Here is a 22,726-nt window from a genome sequence, read left to right on the forward strand (position 1 = left end):
TTTTGTTAAATATTTTGTTAATAATAATAAGTCACCAGGCAATAATTTTTTTCCAATATAAACATATTTTTTAATAATCTTTAAAAAAGAGCAGTGATATGCTTCAATTGGCTGTTAATACCTCTGGTTACCCAAGATACATAATAATATTTTATTTAGGCCTAGTCGAGCTGGAACTTTTGGATATTTTTATAAATATGTCGATATTTTACCGGTGTCAGCAAAATATCTTAGGTCTAAAGTTCTATCGTTTTAGCTATCCAGTACTATTTTTTCTTTATTGGAAAAAAGAGCTAATTTTGAGTTTGGATATCAGCTTCACTATTTTAACTCTATCTACCGCTGCTCGGAAAAGTTCTATTGAACCACCTTTAAACCATTCCCTTATATTTTTAAAACATAACACTCTCCTTCTTTCTTTTATCTTTTCCTGTATTATCAATCTAAACCTTTCATATCGCTGTCTCCTCATTACGTGTCCCAGATATTGTGACTTTCTTATTTTTATTATGTTATTTAATATTTTTTGCCCAGTTCTCGCAATACTTGTTTGTTGTCTTCTGCGTCCATGCTATTCTAAGCATCCTTTTGTCTAGTTTTCAATTTCATCATTGATTGTAGTGTACAAAAGACATAACATCTCAGAGGTTCTCAATTCTAATTTTAGATCTATATTACAGATAATTGTTTTATTTTTACCAATCGTATTTTTCTTGCTATTTTTTTTACAAGAATAGCAGAGTAAAGTGGAAGATTAAAAAGAACAAGTATGTGGTCATCGGTTAAAAACAAAAATACACCTATACAACTGTTAGTCAACCAACAACCAATAGAAATGGTCTGCTTGCTGAGATACTATGTTTTCTTCGTTCTTTTGTACGAAGTGGAAAGAAGGATTTTATCCGAGACATCTGTGAAGCGCCTTGAAGCATTTGAAATGTGGTGCTATAGGCGCATACTGAAAATCGCTTTGGATGGAGAGTTACTAATAATACTTACAAAGAATGAGGAAGAACCTCAAAATAAGCAAAGTTAGAAAACAACGCAAACTAGAATGTATTGCCCATACAATACGTAACGAACATCGATATCACCTGCTCTAAAATATTCTGTAGCGTAAGGTCCAAGGCAAGGGAGGCCCAGGAAGGCGTACAACTTAACGACTACAGAACTTTTGAGGCCAGCAATCTATAAAGTTAGAATAACTATGCAAGAAGAAGATTAAAAATTATACGTATTTTATTAGATCAAACTGGTACTTACCGATGTCTGCCCTTAGGTGTTGTGGTAATACTTTGCTTATATTCTGGTTCCAAAGAAGTGGGTCTAGAGATAATTCAAATATATAATTAAATTACATTTTATATTTTATAAAATATATAAAATTTCAAATATATGAAGTCACAGCAAAACAAAATAAGATGTTGAATTCTGAATATTGTATGATATGTATCACAGGAAAATCCCATTATTTGTACATATTAATTTTATATCGTCTGTATATGAGTCGTCAATCGCCACCTTGATCAATTTTACAGGAATCGCGATAATTTGTGATATACCTTTATTTCGGTTACGATTTGTCTAATTTTTATAATTTGTTGTAAATACGTAATGAGCTTTTGTTTAACACACACTTTTGAATAATCTGTCAAAATTCTACTGAGAAAATTTAAAAAGACTAATGAACATTCGCGATTATGATACTAATATTGTAGCTTCGGTTAATTCGATAAAAATTTCGCTACCTCCAAGTCATTTAAAATGGGCCTAGTTAAATCAAAAGTCATTCTTGTAAAAATTAATTTTATTTTAATGAAATTAAACTGACAGTGTTCGTGGTTAGGTACGCTTTATTAGTAGTACGTTAAGTAGATCCATGTTCTGTAAAGGTGCTCTGTAGTATTCCAACTTTGAGCGTTGGTGCTAAGGATCTTCAAAATAAATTTCAAGCAAATTTTTGACGTCTTTTATTTTTTCCCGACCGATACTATATATAGATTCGAAACACTCCAGCTAAAACGTTAAAATTTGGATCACCCTTCACCAAAGTCATTTACATTTAGTACGTTCAAACTGCCACCGTCTTGTTCCTTTAATGAATATATCAGCTTGGGTATAAATAAGTGCTCTTCAACAGGGAATAATAACTCCATTGTCTTTATATTCATTGGAACTCACTGTGATAACCATAGCAAGCACATAATAAGCGCAGCCTTTAAGTACCCATAAGTACGACCTTAAGATTATGTAAACAAAGCTGCCCGTTTTAACAGGCAGATTTTTCTGAAGGTAGAAGGAGAAAGTGATCATGTTGGTATTTTCTGCCTACCGTTCCTTCCATTATAGAATGTCCTGGGTCGGAGCTTGTAGATTATTTTTGATACATTAAATTAACTTTATCACCTCCTTCACATACCTACATTTTTCCTCGTGTGATTAACATGTAGAACATATATCTGTAATCTGTAGTGATATCTCAATCCTAAATTTCATTCCCAATAAGTTTATTCAACGGATCACTTGGGTAAAAACGGCAGAACTTAGTAATGTTTAAGTCTTCAGAGAAATATTTCCGTTCGGATTTGCTACAACAATGTGACTCAATACATTTGAGCGCCATTATAAAAGTCATAAATTTTATTATCCATTTTAGGTATAGATGGTATATAACGAGAAGAAGTAAAAAGTTATAACAAGTTAAAATGACGATACTCGTAAAATACCGCCACGGAAAAATGAAATGGTAAACTACAAAAATATTATACTTATTAAATACTTATCTTCGTTAAATGCAATTATAATAAAATGAAATATGTTGCTGAAAGAAAAACCTCAAATTAAATAAAAGAAATAAATGTATTTTAATAAATAATTATAATTATTATTATTATATATTTATATACATAATATACATTTATCAATCAAAATTAAATATTTCTTACAAAATAATGGTAAAATTCAATAACTTTTTTATCAACGAATTTAATTAATTTATTTTTCCGGGATTTTCCGACAGGTGAAAATAGCACATTTCTTATTATTTTATTGAGCTACCCCAGAAAAAAATATAAAGGTTTTACTTCAATTTGAAGTTCCAATATAAAAAACCAAGCTGGACAGTTCTCCCCTCCACTTTTCCGTAGTGGTATTTTGCTAGTACCACCATTTTAACGGGTTATAACTTTTCACTCTTTCACTGTATATGCCATCAATAAGTTGGATCACAAAATTTAGATCGTCATTTAGAATCGTTTCAATTTTTAGCTCTTAATGTTAATAAACAATGGAAGTATGATTTTATGTAAGAATAAAACGCTATGATTTTAAGAATAAAATGCTATCTTGGTTCCTATTGGTCATAGAAGGTTCTGTTTTTTTGGAAAGTGTGTTTTTTCACCAGCTTTTGATTGAGCAGACATAAGCGTGTAGCATAAACAATAGCAAAGTTATTATAAATGTTTATAAGCTAAAAAGTCAGCATTTTTTCAAACTGTTTTTTAATAAAAAATTTAATAAAATGTTGATATAATGTTGAAAATAGCTGTAGAGTCACTGTTTGGGTAAATACAGTTCTTTAAATAAGCGCTCTCCGGGATAAACAAATTAAATAACTTATAAAATATTTGCTCTATCTGGGTGATACTTAGCACACTCTAATAAGTCATTAATTGCTATAATTTCAAGTAGCTATATTACATGTCGCTAGGCAAAAAACAAAGGTATTAATGACCTGAAACCAGATAGCATTTTTTTTCTTAATACCATATTTCCATTGTTTATTAACATTAAGAGCTGAAACTTAAACACATTGTAAAAGAAGATCTGAATTTTCTGATACAAATGATAGATGCCATACACAGTTTTTTTGTTCGTTTACTGTGCAATCAGTCAAAAAGAAACCATAAACACATTTGTTGACTTTACATCATTGGCGGGAAGAAAAATATTTCAATAAATATTTACACTACAAGAGTTAATATTACAACTATCGATTCTTAACTCAAGAATGGTAAATCTAATGGTAATTTTTGCTTCAGGCGTCTCGTTTGTTGGCTATAATCCAATAAGTTTGACGCTAACATATTTAGGTGGTTCTTTAATTGTTGTAAATATTTATGACTCTGTTACATTATCACTTTACTTACAGTTGGCACTTCGCTCACACAAGGCGCATTAGTTATTGCTCGTAATGCCTTGTTTTGAAATTGGTCCATGATTGCTAGGATGGATTTTGAAGCAGTGCACCACACCTCACCTCTATTCCGTACGTTTAAATTGGCTTCAGTATGGCATTGTACGCTAGTAGTTTGTTTCGCAACGTCAACTGGAACTCTCTTCCGAGTAACCAATAATATTTTCTATATGTGTTATCAAGATGTTTTCTTTTTTCCATATATGAGTTTTCCAGGTCTCTTGCCCATATGTAAGCCTAAGTACTTTACAGTATCTACCGTTGGAAGGGGAGCATTGTTGAGTAATATTTGAGGTGAATCGCTATGGCATTTAGTAAATACTACGTGACTTGATTTAGATTCATTGTGTTTTATCTTCCACGTCTTAGTCCATTTCTGGACTTAAGTTTTAGGCATACACAGTGAAGAAGTAAAAAGTTATAACCCGATAAGTGGAGAGGAGAACTGTACGATGCAATATCTCAGCTTGTTTCTTGTTATTGGTCATAGAAGGTTCTGTTTTCTTTTGGAAAGTGTACTTTTTCACCATCTTTTCTTTAAGCCAATTTACAACCGTATGACAAAAACATATCAAGAATTGATTGCGATTTATAAAATACCTCTAGAGTGACTGTTTGGGCAAGCACAGTTGTTTAAATAATCACTCTCCGGGATAAACAAATTAAATAACTTATAAACTATTTGGCCGATCTGTTTGAAATTTTTATTAATTTAATAATTTATTAACTACCACAATTTAAGGTAGTTATATTATATGTGTTTATGCAAAAAACAAAGTTATTATCATTTATAAATAACTACAAAAATAAGTGTTTTTTATAAATATCTCGGCCAACTGTTTATGTATGTTACTTTAAAGACTCTTACAATAAAGAACTTTTTATGATCTACAACTTGTATTTGAAACATTTTTCTCTAGAATGTATAATAATCTTTTTATTGGCAAAAACTATGTTTTCCCCTTTTTAAGATTGTTTAAAGAAAACAAAACAAAATTAGCTGTACGACTTCACGGATTTTTCATCAGCTAAGCCTCATATACCTTTTAGAACCTTCATATATTTGTGTACGGTTTTTTTTTCTTCAGTAACTGGGGTAGATCCCACTGCAGGATCACTACAATGTGTTCTCCTAATTTGAAATGTACGTAAAAATGTGAGTTTGATTAGCTATGATAGGAACGTAGTGATCCTGCAGTGGGATCTTGTACTATCCGTTTAATAACAAATTTTACAGATCTTAAATTACATTTTACAGAATACTCCAGTCACCAGAGACGAAAATGCCACTAAACCTCTAAATATCATACGAACGAGCTGAATTTTGCTGAGAATTTCAATTTTGGAACCCCAAAAAAGATGCAAAAAGTTTGCTACTCCTAAGTCCAGGATTTCTCCTAAAACCCCGCCAGTAGGGGGGAAAACGGAAAACATCGATTTAACAAGAATTGTATGTCGTAGTAAAAAATGTTTCAAACAAGACATGTAGCTGATAAAATTTTGAACAAAGATGTTTATTTTCCGCACATTTTCATGAGCACAAAAGCGACGTGCGAATGTCATTGAATGTCACTTAGGCGTGTAAAATCAAATTTTTAAATAAAATTTGTATCAACTTACGGTAAAAATTCGATATCTTTTGATCGGAGTGTCCTATCGACAAAATCAAAATGTGTTTTAAAGCTAATAGACCAGTGTCAAAGCCTTTAAAAAAGGTAAAAAGTAAAAAAAAAATTATAGTAGAATGTAACCTATTAGAAAAGGAAGAGAATATGCTAAAAATGGAAGAAAAAATAAATTCCACTCCATCCGAGATCGGGAAGTGGGAGGGGGTGAGTTTTTAAGGGTAAAAATCGGTTTATCGCGATTTTCGGCGAAACTACAAGTGCTATGGAAAAAAGTTTAATGGCAAAGTTGTAGGTAACGAAAAGATCTACAACTTTTGTATTTACACTTTTTTCACATAACCTCAAAATTTTTGTGGAAAATTCAAAAAACTAAGTTTTTGATTTTTTATTTTTATCTTTTACAAAAAAAATTTTTTTTACGAAATTTGATGTGAAAAATTTATTTTTTTACCTGATATTGATTTATTATCAAAAAAGCACTATCATTTTCAATCGAAAATTCACGCGTCAAAATATCAGCTTTTTTAAAAAAGTCGGTGGGCTTTTTGTTCGTTGAAATCTCTACTTTCCGATAGTGTAAATAAATATATACATTACTATGGGAAATGTTCTCAAAAAAACGCAAAAAACGAAGAATATTATAGTCACAAGGGTTTTTCTGTAAACAAGCAGAAGAAGATGCTGATGCTGATATAACTAAGCCTTCAATAGAAATTGCCAGAGTTACAAATAAAACTGTCATTGTTGTGGGTCAAGATATTGATCTTTTCGTCCTTTTGATTCAATTAAATGAAAATAATAATGACATTTATTTTCTTAAACCAGGTTCTGGAACTGTAAAAGATCAATTTTTCATTTCGAATAGTTTCAAATATGCATCTTGCAAAAATATCATTGCATTTCTGCATTGTTTTTCAGGTTGCGATACAACATCTGGATTTGCCGGGAAAGGAAAGAAAACTATCCTAAATTCATTATTAGACGCTAAAAATTTGTCAAGTTTGGCTAACATTTTTTATGAAAAAGATGCAAATAAACAAGATATCGCAAAAAATGGATTACACTTAATCAAATCTATTTATACGTGCAAAAAAGATTAGCTAACGCTGAATGGTGCAGCAGAACAACATTATTACAGGGCATATTATCAGCTTCAAACATGTCTGGGCAAAGAACTGACAGCAACAGATTGGGGCTGGAAACAACATCAACGAGGCATTATGCCCAAATTTACAGAAAAGGAATTGATCCCGGAAATACTGCTCAAAACTATTTGCTGCAGCTGTGAAACTGGATGTAACAATTTAAAATGTGGTTGCCGAAAACATGGTTTGAAATGCACAAATGCACAAGAAATTAATGATAATGATTCTGATGAAATTGTGGATGAAGAAGTAACGCAGACAGGAAACAATATTGGAGATGAAGACGGTGATGGTCTTGCCCTAAAAAATATTATGATAAATATATACATCATAAATATATATATTGTAAGATTGCCCATGACAAAAATGTAATTAAAAAAACCAGCTTTTTAATTGTAAAAAAAATCGTATAGCAGTCACATTTTTTTGATGAAATTCCCTTTAAATCCTATCTTGAATATTTTTAACAGTTAGTTCCACATGTTTTTTTGCAATCTTAATGTATTGAGGATTTATAATTTTTTTGTTTATCAATGTATCATGAAATCTTAAGCTACATGACTAATTACAGTATTAATTATAAGAAATATCTCAAAATTGTACATAATGAAAAAAATTTTTTTTCGATTTAAGTTTTTTTTGTTTTTTGCGTTTTTTGAAAACATTTGCCATAGTAATGTATATTTTTATTACACTATCGGAAAGTAGAGATTTCAACAAACAAAAAGACCACCGACTTTTTTAAAAAAGCTGATATTTTGACGCGTGAATTTTCGATTGAAAATTAGGGTGCTTTTTCGATATTAAATCAATATCAGGTAAAAAAATAAATTTTTCAATTCCAAAAAAATTCAGTGTATTTGGTATATACTAAGACAAGTTTTCACCAAATTTGGTAAAAAAAAAAATTTTTGTAAAAGATAAAAATAAAAAACCAAAAACTTAGTTTTTTGAATTTTTCACAAAAATTTTGAGGTTATGTGAAAAAAGTGTTAATACAAAAGTTGTAGATCCTTTTTATTACCTACAACTTTGCTATTTAACTTTTTTCCACAGAACTTATAGTTTCACCAAAAATCGCGATAAACCGATTTTTACCCTTAAAAACTCACCCCCTTCCACTTCCCGACCTCGGATGGAGTGGAATTTATTTTTTCTTCCATTTTTAGCATATTTTTTTTCTTTTCCAATATTTTTAATTCTACTATAATTTTTTTTGGTTCCAAAAATTATCGACCCTGGTCTGTAATGAGTAGGGATGGCGGTTTTTGACAAAACACCTGTTTTCGGTTATACCGGTTTTTTTTGCTTACGGTTTAACCTGGCGGTTATAACCGTCCAAAAAAACCGGTTTTTCCAAAAACCGGTTTTCGGTTCTTTTAATCCAGTAGGTTACAAAATTACATTTACAATGCACTTTAGTTTGCGATACTTCTCCAAGATAATACCTAACCTAATCCCAATCACCGTAAAAACCTAATAACCGGTTTTTACTTTAAAAATAAAAACCGGTTATAACCGGGACAAAAAAACAACCGATAAAACCGGTTATTGCGAAGTAAAAAACCGGTTTTCGGTTAAAACCGGTAGGTTTTTCCCATCCCTAGTAATGAGTGCAGCTTTCGTACTAAATTTTTGAATTTTGCAGCAAATAAAGTAAGTTTCTATAAAGCTAATAAATAAATAAACGTTGCACTATGGAATTTCCATTGTTAGAGCCTAAAAATCAAAACTTATAACATAAAAATTCGATTTTAGGTTTTGGGAAGAAATAGAAGGCATTTCAAATATGCCTAAAAACACTGAATTTTAACTTTCACATTAACAACGATAAACTCCTTTTCAATTGCACAAGTATGTTTTTAAAACCTACACATCTTCACCTTCAAATTCCATTTATTGCCGTCTTCTTGAAAGCATTTCCCGTGACGTGAAATTGTTTGTAAAGTGAAAGTTTAAACTTAGCGTTTTTTAGACATATTTCAATTGCCTCATATTTGTTGCCAAAACTTAAAATCGAAATTGTATGTTATAAGTTTTAAATATTAGACATTCCACAGCGATCAATGAAAGTGAGAAATTTTATCTTTTATTTTGATCTCATGAGAATCGTAAAAAATGGCAAAAATCACGCAACGTCTATTTATTTAACAGCTTTATAGAAACTGATTTCATTTGCAACAAAATGCAAAAATTGCATACAAAAGGTGCACTCTTCGCCTTTAAAACCCATTTTAATTTTTGTTGATAGGATATTCTAATCAAAAGATATCGAATTTTTACCGTCGAGTTGTTACAAATTTTATTTAAAAAATTGATTTCGCGCGCGTAACTGACATGCTTATTAACATTTTTGGTCAAAATTATCTCAGCTACATTTTGTGTTTGAGACATTTTTTTCTATGGCGGACAGATTCTTTGTAAGTCAATGTTTTATGTTTCCCCCGGTTTTTTCATTTTTTTGGCCTTAAGAGGTCAAATCTCTAACGACTTGACTAGAAATAAAAATGTCCATATAAAAAATTACATTTTTAAAACATATATTTTATAAAAAAATAATTATTATTTTTCTAGATGACTTATGGTTATGCTTTGATTATCAAATGGCTAGACGTACAAGAAAATAAAAACAATATGCCCCGTCCTAAATAGACTGATGATCTTTTTATCACTTCACTTCTACAGTGGTTATTTTGACAAATACATTTCAGCTTTTATTAATTTTTTTTAGCAGAAAAACAAAAATAATAAAAACGACTTTCAGTGAATAACCATGCTACCAAGCCTGGACTCAAGTTGCCATAGAAAACCATTGAACCGAGGTACATTGTGTTAGCTCTACTCCTGTAAGGAAACAGCTGGACATGTTTCATCATCTTGATAACAAGAGATAATCCAGAAACTAAGAAAGCAATAATATGGTTTCTCCACTTCTTTTATTTCTTTCGCGAGGATCAAAACGAAAATAAAGACATTTTTTCTCTAGCTGCAAAGCAAATTATCTTAACGTTCAATATTTTTCTATGAAACCTGACAGCTATTTATCTAAAGCACAAAGACTTGGAGTCTGGATCTTTCTTTTTGCCTTTTCTGGTTGTTTAATTCAGATATTTTAAAATTCATGTGGGATTAAGAGAGAGAGAAAATTGAAATAAAAAAAGATTTGCAATTTACACTGCAATTTGGTAGTGAAAATAATCATTTAGATTATGCTTATTCTAGTTCTAAAATAAAACGCAGTTCTAAGTGTTAAGCAAAAAACCTATGAAATTTTCATGATATAAAGTGGACAAAAAATGCTACATTTCAATGATTCTTCTAAATCTTACCGCGTAATGCGAAATATGTTCAAATATGCCTTTAGACAGACATTTATAACCTTATTATCAGTTAAATTAATAAGACATATGTACGTCGTTTTTGCTCATCTCATTCTTCTTGCAATTCTTGCTGCTTAATCTGATTCTTTCTTGGCTTTTAGTCGGTCTTACTTATATAGATTAAATATTCATTATGTATTAATTAACTAGTTAAAAAAAAGTTATTTATAAAATGGTTAAATTTTGATTAAAGTGCTATTAAATACTAAAAATGTATATATAACCAAACACTGATCAAAATGAGTCAGCCATGTTGCTTGTTTACAATGATAAGATCACATTAATGAAAGAAAGTCTTCTGATTGGCTATTTTAAAAATTGGATGTTTTGATACGGAACATGTCTAATGCACAGGTTACTTTAAAACCTGAAGAATAATTTTTGATGTTTTTTTAGGAAAATTTTGGCTCTTTTATTACCGAACGTTACTTCCAGTCAATAGGTATTAATGAGACGAATCTAGAGATGTACATAACTCAAAACATGAAAAAGTAGCGTATTGACGATTTTGATACTAGATGACATATATATGTATATATATATATATATATATATATATATATATATATATATATATATATATATATATATATAACTAAACTACATTCATTTTACAAATTCCCAACTGTCAACAAACGCACGTGAAAGCCAAACAGGGTCGTATTGAGGTGTATATGATTTTTAAAAATATTTACTTTTGAAACTATTAGTGTAAGAATTTCTTAAAATTTAATCATTGTGAGCCAAATTTAATGTTCCATTAATGAAAAATGTGCTGAAATAAAATATTCATTAACTGAGAGATACATAGCAAGGTGAACATTTTGAATAAAGCAGTATTGTCATGTATTGTCATAAGTTTATCAAAGCATAAAAATATACCATTTAAAGTCTGAGGAGCTACATGTGCTGCTTTCTTCGTCTGGATTTATTATTATGGGTTCGATATAGTTCTCTATTATATTGTCCAACTTCCACATTTTGGACTCGACTTTTTGTTGAACGTGTTGCACACATTTCTGCCACGTAGTTGGACTAATATTATGTATTGTATCATAAAAAATATTTTTCATATCTGTAAATTTAAAAGTAGTGTTTTTGGCTGCTACATAATTTTTTACTTCTGTCCAGATGAGCTCAATCTGATTGAGCTCACAATGGTATGGGGGCAGCCTTAACATTACTTTGTTTTGACTTTTTGCCATCTCATCAATGATATATTTATTATATTGTCCCTTATGTTCCTTAACGATAGCCAGCAGTTGCACTTTTAACATGGAGTCCACAAACCGTATATTTTTTTATTTCAGCCACGCTTGGATGTCAGCTTTTCTAGAAGAAGTAGTTGGAATTTTTTCCAATTTTCTATAATGATAAGACGCGTTGTCCAATACGATGATGGAGTTGTCTTCTAATCGGGGCAGTATATTTTTGAACCAATTTTCGAAAGATTTCCCGTCCATCTCTTCATGGTAGTCCCCACTTTTTTTTTATTCAAACACCCACTGCGAACCCACTCTTCACTGCGAATGTGACAGATTATTAGTCTTTTTCCTTTTCCTGAAAAATTTATTATTTTAAAATTTTCTTAAAGTGAAAAAGCACATAAACATTTACCTGCAGGATAATTTAGCTATGTATATGCCAAATTTCATGTCAATCCAAGCGGTTTTTAATATTTATAGCAAAAGCCATGAATAAATGGACTAAAAAGGGAATAAAACTTTTCGAAACATTAATAAATTAAAATATTGGTTTCTCTTACCTTTATTAAAGTGATTACTGCAAGCTATTTTTACTTATGATTAACAAATACTTTGTTTTTGGATACTAAAAGTTCACTACACACTATAAAACTTAATACTAAACACTTAAACTAAACTCTAAAAAATAATACGACCAGTAAATAACTTAACAATAACTATAAAATATAACAAACGATATATTAACCTAAAAATCAACACTAAAAATACAATTTGAATTTAAACAAATGGCAAGTTTGGACCTGTAAAATGAGAATCCGTCTGGCTTAGGCAATCAATTATATTTAATAGCCTCTTGACGAATGAGAAGGCAAATATCAACACGCGCGTTTGTTTATTGTTGGGAATTTGCTGAACGAATGTACCAGATCCTCGGACATTTCCGTCAATTACTGAAAGTGAAGTTATTTGTATCTGATACAGTTTTAGTTTCACTAGTCTCCGGTCGGACAGACGGACCGCACAAAAATACATAATTGACTTTTTTATTTCTATTTTGCTGTTCCAAAATGATACGTATTGTATTATTACAAATTGATAGGTACTTACCGATCTTTGCCTTTGGGTGATGAGGTGACGCTGAGTTTAGGTTGCTCTTCTAAAGTTGTTCTGGGAATAAAATTATTATATATAAAATATGTAAATTTATATATTATATATAAAAAATAATTCCAATAAAAATTAAAACTCTCCTTACCTTGGTACAATTAGTTCTTCAGTTATACTTGGCAGAGATAAGGTTCCTCTTGCTCTGTCTGTTCTTTCAAGTGATGAGCTTCTGAAAAAAAAAAATATATTTTATAATAAAGTAGAGTTCAAGTCATAAACCGGAATATAAATAGGCAGCTTTATTATATAAATAATATATAAATAAATATTTATATAATCAAAATATAATAAACCTGGACAATCTGAAAAATTCAGAAATAGAAAAGCAATTAGGAGAAGAATTGAAAAGAGAACTCTTAGAACATAGGAAGAAAACAATACAACAAGAATGGAATAAGAGTAAGACGTTAACTTGGGAAGCGGCTAAAAGAATGATATAAATTAAAAAAAAACATAAAACAGAAAAGAGCTTTGGTTTGATGAAGAATGTAAACAAGCAATAAATAAAAGAAATGTGTGAAAATTGAAAAAGAACGAAGAAGGACACATAATTGTTCGGTACAAGTAAACATAAATTTATTATAAATAATAAAATCAGGAATGTGTGATTGAGACTTTAAATTCTTCTTCAACAGTAATTTGGAGAACAAATTGCTTAAATATAACTTAGAGATCATACACCTCTATGGATGCGGGTAGTAAAACGCGTTTGAAAACGTTCCGTGGAATTTTCTAATATTGGACTTCTACACGAACTTTTTTTCAGACTAAAGGTAGCATAAAAGTGATGGGTCTAATACAATTTAAGAGAAGAATATAAAATAACAAACCAACTTAACTGTAAGTACGAAATATTTTTTAAAATAATCTATAAAGTACTAAACAGTTGTCAATTTAAAAATCTGTTTATTATAGGACAAATAAGGGTTTAAAGCTTTTGAATTCTTGAGGTGGGCTTTACTCCTTACGCCATCCGAAAATGTTATAAAATAACTTACTAGGGAAAGACACAAATAAATTTATATTGACGGTTACAGCACAGATGAGGAAGCGAAAAGGAAAAGACGAAAGAAAAGAAGATAAAATCTTCGGAAAAAGCAAAAAATAGGAACAGTTCCAACAAAAACAGGAGGATCGCACTAAGACGTATTCGCTATGTGCAAGTTTCGAAGAGCGACATCTAGTGGCATAAATCAGCGAAGGTGTTAGCACTAATAATATTTTAGTTGTATCTATATTCTTTGGTCTTATATTAGCTGCAAATAAAGTTACTTAGACTTGTTTATTTAATACAATAATTATTGTAATATACATATATCAAGAATTAACTTTTTAAAAAATTTTGAATTGATTTTTACCTGTAAAAATTCGTAAGTATATTTTTTACGTTTAAATTTTATTATTTGACATAGAAGATTCTGGTTATGAGGTTATTAAAAGGTAAACATTGTATGTAGTAAATAAAATTAATTATTAAATTGCAGTATTAGTATTAATATGGATGCAATAATAAAAACTGGGTTCCGGAAAATAAATCATAAAATACCTTTTCAGCCAACTATCATAATCCACTGTAAAATACAATTAATAATTGCATATCATATCAATAGTTTGGAGCAACATTAACGCCCGATTTCATAATGACAACCTAAAGTACACTTTAACTAATGTTCATTTTAGACTAAATTGAACAAACTTAAACCAACATGATTATTATTGAAATTTACATTTTAAAGTGAACTTTATAATATTGAAATTTACACTTAAAGTTAACTTTAATTTAATGTTCACTTCAAACTTATTACGAAATCAAGCGTAAGAATGCATAATTTGGATTGTTACTTACTTCTGCTTTATTATAGTGGATATAAATCCACTTTTCTCGTTACATTAATTTGTGCTTAAGACAAATAAAGTTGGCCTAAATAGGCATATAGACTAGGTAGACCTAAAAGATTATCAATAAAAAACATACGAAACTGGAGTAGATCCTGGCCGGAAGGAAGCAACTTGCGATATGTTAGTCTTGAGAAGTAAATATGGGACATGACTACACATGAATGAGCCGGGTAAGTCTAGGCAAGAAATTATAATCACTTTATGTAAAAGAATCATCAAACATTCATATATGTAATAACTTACACTGTTAGTAGGGCTTGTTCCAAATCTGTTTGGCTATGTCCTTCTTCAGGCTGGTATAAATATATAAGATCTTTTTTGGAACATTCTATGGGGGAAGGAGTGTATTCCATAACAAATATCTCTTCATTTAGCTGAAAATTTCAGAAATTCTATTAAAACATATTTTAAATTGGTATTGACTACAAATATATAATAGTTATCAAAGCCAACGAAGACCTTAATTACGGAGAACTAAACATTTAGACACATTTTATAAATATAATCTAGGTAGACATATCAAGACAGATTCAAGAAAAAGCCTTCGAATATGACATTGAACCAATAAACGCATTTCAAATTAACGTGAGAGTGAAACAGGAAAGTGCACTGTTAACTATGTTGTTCAAACTAGTTCTCAGAATACGAACATATGAAAAGCCATTGTATTAAACAAATTACAGTATAATATTGTTACGATAAATGTGAGTCATACCGGGTCGTCGCTTATACCTGCTATTGGAACTTTCGAGATGAAGATCGAATAATAGGTACACCAGCGATCCGATCGAAGCCGGCAGAAATTCAGGGACAAACAAATCGGGTATAAAATGGACGATTTGAGATTTGAAAAGATCGTCGAAAACAAGTGTCGATTAATATATTGTTCGCGCGGCTATTTAAATTGTAACCAGTGTGAATGTTTAAAATAAATTATATAAGTGTAAATTAATTAATATTTAAGTGTTTTCTATGTAGATTCAATAAATAAATGTATGTAAATAAACTCATAAAGTGTTGTAAAGTGTAGAACATTTTATAATAAATAAAGTCAATAAATTAAATTTATAAATCCAGTTCAATATGCAGGATGTAGTTATGATTAGCAGGAACAAGCATCGTCTTCAGAAAGTTTTAGGAAACATTGATCATGAGGTATAAAATATTTAATTCAAATATTTCAATCTCATTGAACTTCGTTTCTCAGTTCGGGTAACGTTTTATTGTGCATTTATTTTGCGCTGTTGTTTTTTTTCTGTTTTATCAAATTAATATTTGTAATTTTTTCAGAGCATTTTCAAAACTTACTAATATAATAAAAATATTTCCTAAAACTAACTCTTTAAAAACATTTCCTAACTACATATTTATACTTACATCAATACAACGATTAATACGAATAAAACGAGCTGATGACGTTGTTAAAAATATCCTCTTTTGTTCCTCTATCGGAAGTCCTTTCTGAAAATATATAATAAATAAATAATAAAAATATATAGATATTTTTATTTAGTGCATCGACACTATCTTACCTTTTTTGAAACAACTCGCCGTTCTTCAACAGGTTTTTTAAACTCAGTCCTTTTTTCAGCTCTATCTTCCTGGATTTGTTCCACCACTTGAATTTCCTTTAACACACCAGGAGGAACAGCCCTTTTAGCAGCTGCAGCTGTTTCTCCATTTGGTGTACTAGCTGCTATTGGGGGGATCTCAGTAGCAAGAGGCATTTCAGCTTCCGTAATAATATCTTCGATTACTGTGTGTCTTTTTTCGACATGATCTACCTTAGTAGATGGGGTAGTATCGGGTACTGGACTTACTAGTAGGTTGAAATAAAAATGACTAGTATTTAAATAGTAATAAAAATGGTAGTTAAATATTATAGTATTAAATAATATGTAAATTAATTTAAAACTGTACGATACTGATTATAAGAATTCTATACCTATATATATATATATATATATATATATATATATATATATATATATATATATATATATATATTATATACAGTGTGTCGTCACAAAAAGATTGGTCATAAATTATACCACGATTTTTGTGGATGAAAATAGCTCGATTTGGCCTAAAGTTAAATTTATAAAATAAAACCGAATTCTTTAATATTGCTCCAAAACGGTTTAAAATTGTTTGATGAATATTTCAATTATATGTTAGCATGCCATGCCGAGAATCATCACTGCTAGTATTGGAGGAGAATCTGTGACTGTGCCCTCAAGGGGAAGTATTATCGCCTCTGCTGTGGTCTTTGGTTGTGGATGACCTTCTCACTAAGTTGCATGATTCTGGTTTTATAACCCAAGGTTACGCTGATAACCTAGTTGTTACAATTAGAGGCAAGCATGACCAGACTATATCTAGTCTCATGCAAACTGCTCTTAACGAAATTAAAAGTTGGTGCTCGAAAGAGGGCTTAAATGTCAACCCCAGTAAAACGACTTTGATACCTTTCACAAGGAGACGTAAATACAATTTACAGGCTCCAACTATGAATGGCATCACATTAGACTATTCCAAGGAAGTAAAATATCTGGGGGTAACCCTAGATCAAAAACTCACCTGGAATAGTCATATTGAAAAAATTATATCCAGAGCTTTGGTGCCAAGTTGGACCTGCCGCAAGACGTTTGGAAAGACTTGGGGCCTACAACCGAAAATGACTCTCTGGTCATAGAAAACAATAATTAGGCCCATGGTCACATACGCATCATTCGTATGGCGGCCAAAAACACAACAAACAACAGCTAACGCCAAGCTGCAAAAAGTGTAGCGGCTAGCTTGTCTGGGAATCACAGGGGCAATGTCAACATGTCCCACTGCAGCTCTAGAGGCGATGCTGAACCTTCCTCCCTTGCAGTTCTGCATAAGGAGGGAGGCAGTAACTACCGCCTTAAAACTGCGACAGACACAAATAATGAAACCTGGAGATCTAGTTGACCACCTGAAAATCTTAGAAGAAATTCCATTGGATTCTAAGGACATGCCGACAGATGCTATGCCAGTCAAATTTGACTTTGAAACACCCTTTGAAGTGGTCATAAAAAACCACCAAATGGGTGAAGAAATTGAACCAAAAGTGGAAGAAGATTCACTCGTATGGTATACGGATGGATCTAAGATAGATGAAAGGGCATGAGTGGGAGTTACTGGGCCCAATTTCAGGCCCATCTAAATCTCTTGGAAACGCCCCAACTATCTTCCAGGCAGAAATACATGCTATAGACATAAGTGCCCAAGAATGTCTCAACCGAGACACCCGTAGGGCAAAAGTCTTTATTTTATCAGACAGCCAAGCCGCCTTAAAGGCTCTAAAGTCATTTACATGTGAGTCAAAGTTGGTTTGGGACTGTAAACAATCTCTCAAGAAGCTGGCGGAACGCAACAATGTAACTGTGATGTGGGTGCCAGGTCACAAGGGAATTGCAGGAAATAAGGAAGCTGACAGCCTCGCAAAAGAAGGAGCTAATACCCCATTCCAGGGTCCGGAACCCTTCTGTGGACTATCGAAAAGCCACATCAGAGAGGAACTCCGTACCTGGGAACTCAATCAACTAAGATCATATTGGTCTAACACACCAGGACAAAGGCAAGCAAAAAGGCTCATAAAAGCGTTGCCTACTGCAACAAACCGCCTTCTCGAAATGAGTGAAAAAGATATCAAAATGGTCACTGGCCTTCTTACTGGTCACTGCCCTCTGAGATATCATCTCAAGAAGATGGGCAAATCAGATAGTGAGAACTGTCGTTTCTGTCACAATGAAAAAGAAACGGCAGAACATATACTATGCAACTGCGTAGCACCGTTCTACAAAAGACTAAAATTCCTAGGAGAGGTCAGTCTGGCGTCCTCTGACATAGGAAACAAGTCACCTAGGAAGCTAATCAACTTCATCAGAAGTATTGGCATTCTAGAGTTTAACTAGATTAAGGTATGCACAAAAGATCTCTATAGGTCGAAGTGCGGTGAGGCCGCATGGCCTTAATGACCTCACATAATCTAATCTAATCTAATCTAGCATGCCATAGCTAATAAAACCGAAGTAGCCAAAATTGTTTTTCCCAATTTTTCTAGGTTTTAGGGGGTCTCGAAACCTTTCCTCCCACCAAATTTTCTGGAGTATAATATTGGATTAAAAACGGGACGTCAATAGAAGGAAATATCTATTTTTACAACTTTTTTGTCCTTTGGCATTTGTTTGTAAAATCAATAATTTAGAAGATACAGCCACTTTTTTAACTGTCAAGCTATATTTATTATACAGATATCAAGTTTATTATTCGAGTAGGCAAATTGTTGTTGTGTTCTCTATCTTGATAGTGATTTGACTGTTATTGTGGATAAAAGTTTTGTTTAAATTAAAATTAACAATTATAGTTTTTCTAAACTGGCAGCATAACAATTTTAATTTAACAATAAACTGAATTTTAGAAGCTGCTAGTGTATTTCGACAGATATTTGATTTTTCAAAATAGGTGGTATGCATTGCTGAGCCTGTATACAGGAAGGTGGAGGTCACTTTGAACACTTTTTAACCCATTTGTACCTACTGTCCTTTATAAAGACGAAGGTTTCTTCTAGTACATTACAAACTTCAACTTTTCAAATGTAGATGCTGCATTAGTGGTAGAAGACAGTGGAGACTGGGAATTGGAAAACATAGAACGTTGTAAACCGCTATTTATATATAAATGCCGTTAGTCATACACGCTTATGTATTTATATTTGCACTTATTTTTATATTGTAATTTTGTTAATTACTAAACTAAAGTAATAATTATACAGGATTCGATTAACATTACCTCGGCTCACATGAACGTCAGCAACAACTGTAATTTGAGGACCAACTGTACCGATCGGAATTGACGACGATGATCCAGCTCGTGGTTTAGGACTGGAAAAGAAAGGATAAAAATTTTAAGAAATGCTTAATTCTAATAACAAAATATTCAATACCTAGATTATTATAGTGCTACTAATACTACATAATATACTATGTACTATAATTGATTGGACATTAGGGTTTACTAATGCGTTTATACTTAAAACGCATTAGTAAAATATTGTCGGTCAGGCATTTAAACGAAACACCCAAATCCATTATTGTTGATGTTTTTTTTTTCTAATTATTAATTTTGTCAATTATTTTTCATTTTATTATATATGTATATATATATATATATATATATATATATATATATATATATATATATTGTTATGATATGTAAAATCGAGAAAAATATTGGTTTGGTTAAAATATTTCAAAATTCAATAACATTAAAATAATTCAGATAAGTAGGATAATATCCAACAAACATTTCGAAGAAGGAGAGTTATTAATTTCTTGAATTACCTGTACTAAACAAAAGGTAAGCTTTGCATAAATTATTTCTTTGTTATACTTGAGTGACCCGCATAATTTTAAGTGAAAACAAAAAGACAATTGAACGGGGTTTTCCAAAATACATTAATGCAGTGATTAGAGACAAATAGAAGAGATTTTAGAAAGAGGTTTTTGTTAGTTTTTAAGAATTATAGAAAATATTATTTGTAAATAAGTTTTAGGAAATTTTATAATTATAGATAAAAATTTGTTTGTTATCGAAATGAAAAAATGGGGGAATTGTGACGAGTTTTGGATTGGCGGAGATTGAAAAAGGTGGGATAAGTATGTAGGAAAAAGTTTAGCGAGATTGAGGAGAGGGAAGAGATCAGTTGGTTTCCAAGTCTGGGAGAGGAACGGTGATTGTTCTCTGGCGGTTCCTGAAATGTAGCAAGCAGTAGTGGAATGTTAGTGAGTTTTTGTGGAGTTAGTGTATCTGACAGAAGCTGAAGCAGCAAAATATTGTAAGTCATATTTCTCTACTTATATTCCAAGAGTCACTGTTCAGGCCAACGAGAGATTCAGTTTATCGTAAAGAGAAGATATTCCAAGAGTCATTTTTCACTCGAGCCAACGAGAGATTCAGTTTATCGAGAGGAGAAAGGCTATCATAATTTGAATGATTTGTCCTTTTGAAGGAGATCATTAAGGACGATATACTTGCAACAATCTGTGTAAGATTGCTGTTTACATAGGGAGCGGTTGAGAGGAGATAATATAGTCTACAAGGAACAAGGATTTGGACCACTCATCATCAGAGAGAGATATTTTTGTTTCTGCAGTTTTTTTCTTTTATTGATAACAAAATTTTACACGTAATTGAGAAAGGATATAAATATTTTGATTAGGAGAGTTAGAATAGTTTGGGATTTTGAGTTTTCAATTAATATTGTTTGTACCATAAATTTTGATTGTTCACGTACGGAGAACAAAATTTTGAGAATCCTTATATGAGATTTGTTTATTGAAAACTTTTGAGTGTGAATTATTTCATTATTTTTATTTCAATATATAGTGTTAGATCATATGTGTTTTTTATTATTCCGGTATTCTCTGGACCTTACCTTTCACATGTAATAGCATATATATTGAAGCACGAATTTAACCCTGAGATAAAAGAATTAAAAATTGTGATAGAGTCATAATCATATCATTTAAATAATTTTAATTAATCAAAAAAATTAATTAGCTAATTATTGCTTGGCGCACCAAGACTTTAAATATCACAATAATATATATACACTCGCGATCATAAAATCCGGGTCATCTTGAAAATTTCAAGTTTTTTAAATATTTTTGCCTCTGGTGCAGTAATAACCTTTTTTTTTTTGGCTAATGTATTTTTCATTTGTCATCAATGTTTGTTTTGAAAAAAAAATGGTTTTTTATTGCTTTTATTGAAAAAAAACAGAAAACAAATCAAATTGTTGATAAAACAGACATACGAAAAAAATTGAAAAATACAAAACGTGGTAAAAAATCAGTGAAATTTCAATGACCAATTTCGTGTATTGCCTCCCCTTGCTCTAATAACCTCTTGCAGACGACGGGGCATACTCTCAATTTTTCTCCGGATTACATGTTGTGGTATGTTATTCCACTTTCTCACTAACAGATCCTTAAGCTCCTGTGCGTTGTTAGGATAAAGTGTATGGGTTTGAATACGTTTTTTCAAATCGTCCTAGAGATGTTCGATGGGATTCAGGTCCGGAGACCCAGCTAGCCAGGGTACCCTCGTAATTCCAACTTCGTCCAAGTATTACATACTGATCCTGGCAACGTGCGGTCGCACGTTGTCCTGCATAAAAACGGTGTTTTCTGCAAGGCCTGCCATTTTGGGCATAACATGTTCTTCCGGAATCTCCGTAATGTACCTTCGTGCAGTTAGGGACCCATTTTCGATGAAGGGTAATTCTGTGTGGAAGTCGGAAGATATACCTCCCCAAGCCATGACCGAGCCTCCACCAAATGGCATTCTTGGAGCAATGCAAGCTTGTGAAAATCGTTCACCGGTTCTCCTCCAAACTCTTACACGTCCATTGGATCCAGTTAGGTAGAAACGGGATTCATCTGAGAATAACACTTTGCTACAATCGTTAATTCCCCAATGCGCGTATTGTCGAGTAAACGCTAGTCGTGCAACTCGAGGCACCCGGCGAAGTGGCGGTCCTCTAGCCATTACCCGAGAAGATAGTCAAGAAGAACGAAGTCTTCTTCTGACTGTTGCAACACTATAATTGCGATTTCGTACTTCCTCTAGACGATTTTGATGCATAACCGCAGTTGAGGTCCGGTTTCGTAAAGCCTGAAACACAAAGAAACGGTCATCTAGTGCCTTGGTCGTTCTTCTTCGTCCAGAGCCAGGTCGCCTGGTTAGCAAACCTGAAAGCGTTGAAGCACTCGTTGAACCGTAGAAAGGCTTACGCCAACAGTTCTTGCGACTTGCCGTTGAGTGTGACCGTCTTCCTCAAGTGCAACAATTTGTGCCGTTTTAACAACAGTCAAAGGCATTTTTGTCAAAAAATAAACACTAATAATGGCACTAATAAATACTAATCGTGGCAATAATAAACGTTTGTCCGTTGCGTTTGAACAGAAAGTCGAAGTACAAACGAGACATTTAAAACAAGCGGAGTTACAGGTAGCGTTCATTTTGGGAAGTGTGCACTTTACCGCGAAATCGGCACTATTGGAATTCTTTGTTA

General features: G+C 31.8%; 1 protein-coding gene across 1 annotated transcript in view; it reads right to left on the reverse strand.

The window, feature by feature from the left end:
• Positions 1-22,726, reverse strand: part of LOC140438705 (uncharacterized) — a 69,839-nt gene that overhangs the window by 17,968 nt on the left and 29,145 nt on the right. The window contains exons 8-14 of the mRNA XM_072528349.1: positions 19,441-19,532; positions 16,152-16,438; positions 15,997-16,080; positions 14,863-14,993; positions 12,809-12,889; positions 12,661-12,720; positions 1,264-1,326 (exon numbers count right to left, since the gene is read on the reverse strand). Coding sequence (XP_072384450.1) covers positions 1,264-1,326; positions 12,661-12,720; positions 12,809-12,889; positions 14,863-14,993; positions 15,997-16,080; positions 16,152-16,438; positions 19,441-19,532 — 798 coding nt within the window. The remainder of the gene's footprint in view (positions 1-1,263; positions 1,327-12,660; positions 12,721-12,808; positions 12,890-14,862; positions 14,994-15,996; positions 16,081-16,151; positions 16,439-19,440; positions 19,533-22,726) is intronic.

Source organism: Diabrotica undecimpunctata, chromosome 4, assembly GCF_040954645.1.
Source record: "Diabrotica undecimpunctata isolate CICGRU chromosome 4, icDiaUnde3, whole genome shotgun sequence".
Classification (NCBI taxonomy): domain Eukaryota; kingdom Metazoa; phylum Arthropoda; class Insecta; order Coleoptera; family Chrysomelidae; genus Diabrotica; species Diabrotica undecimpunctata.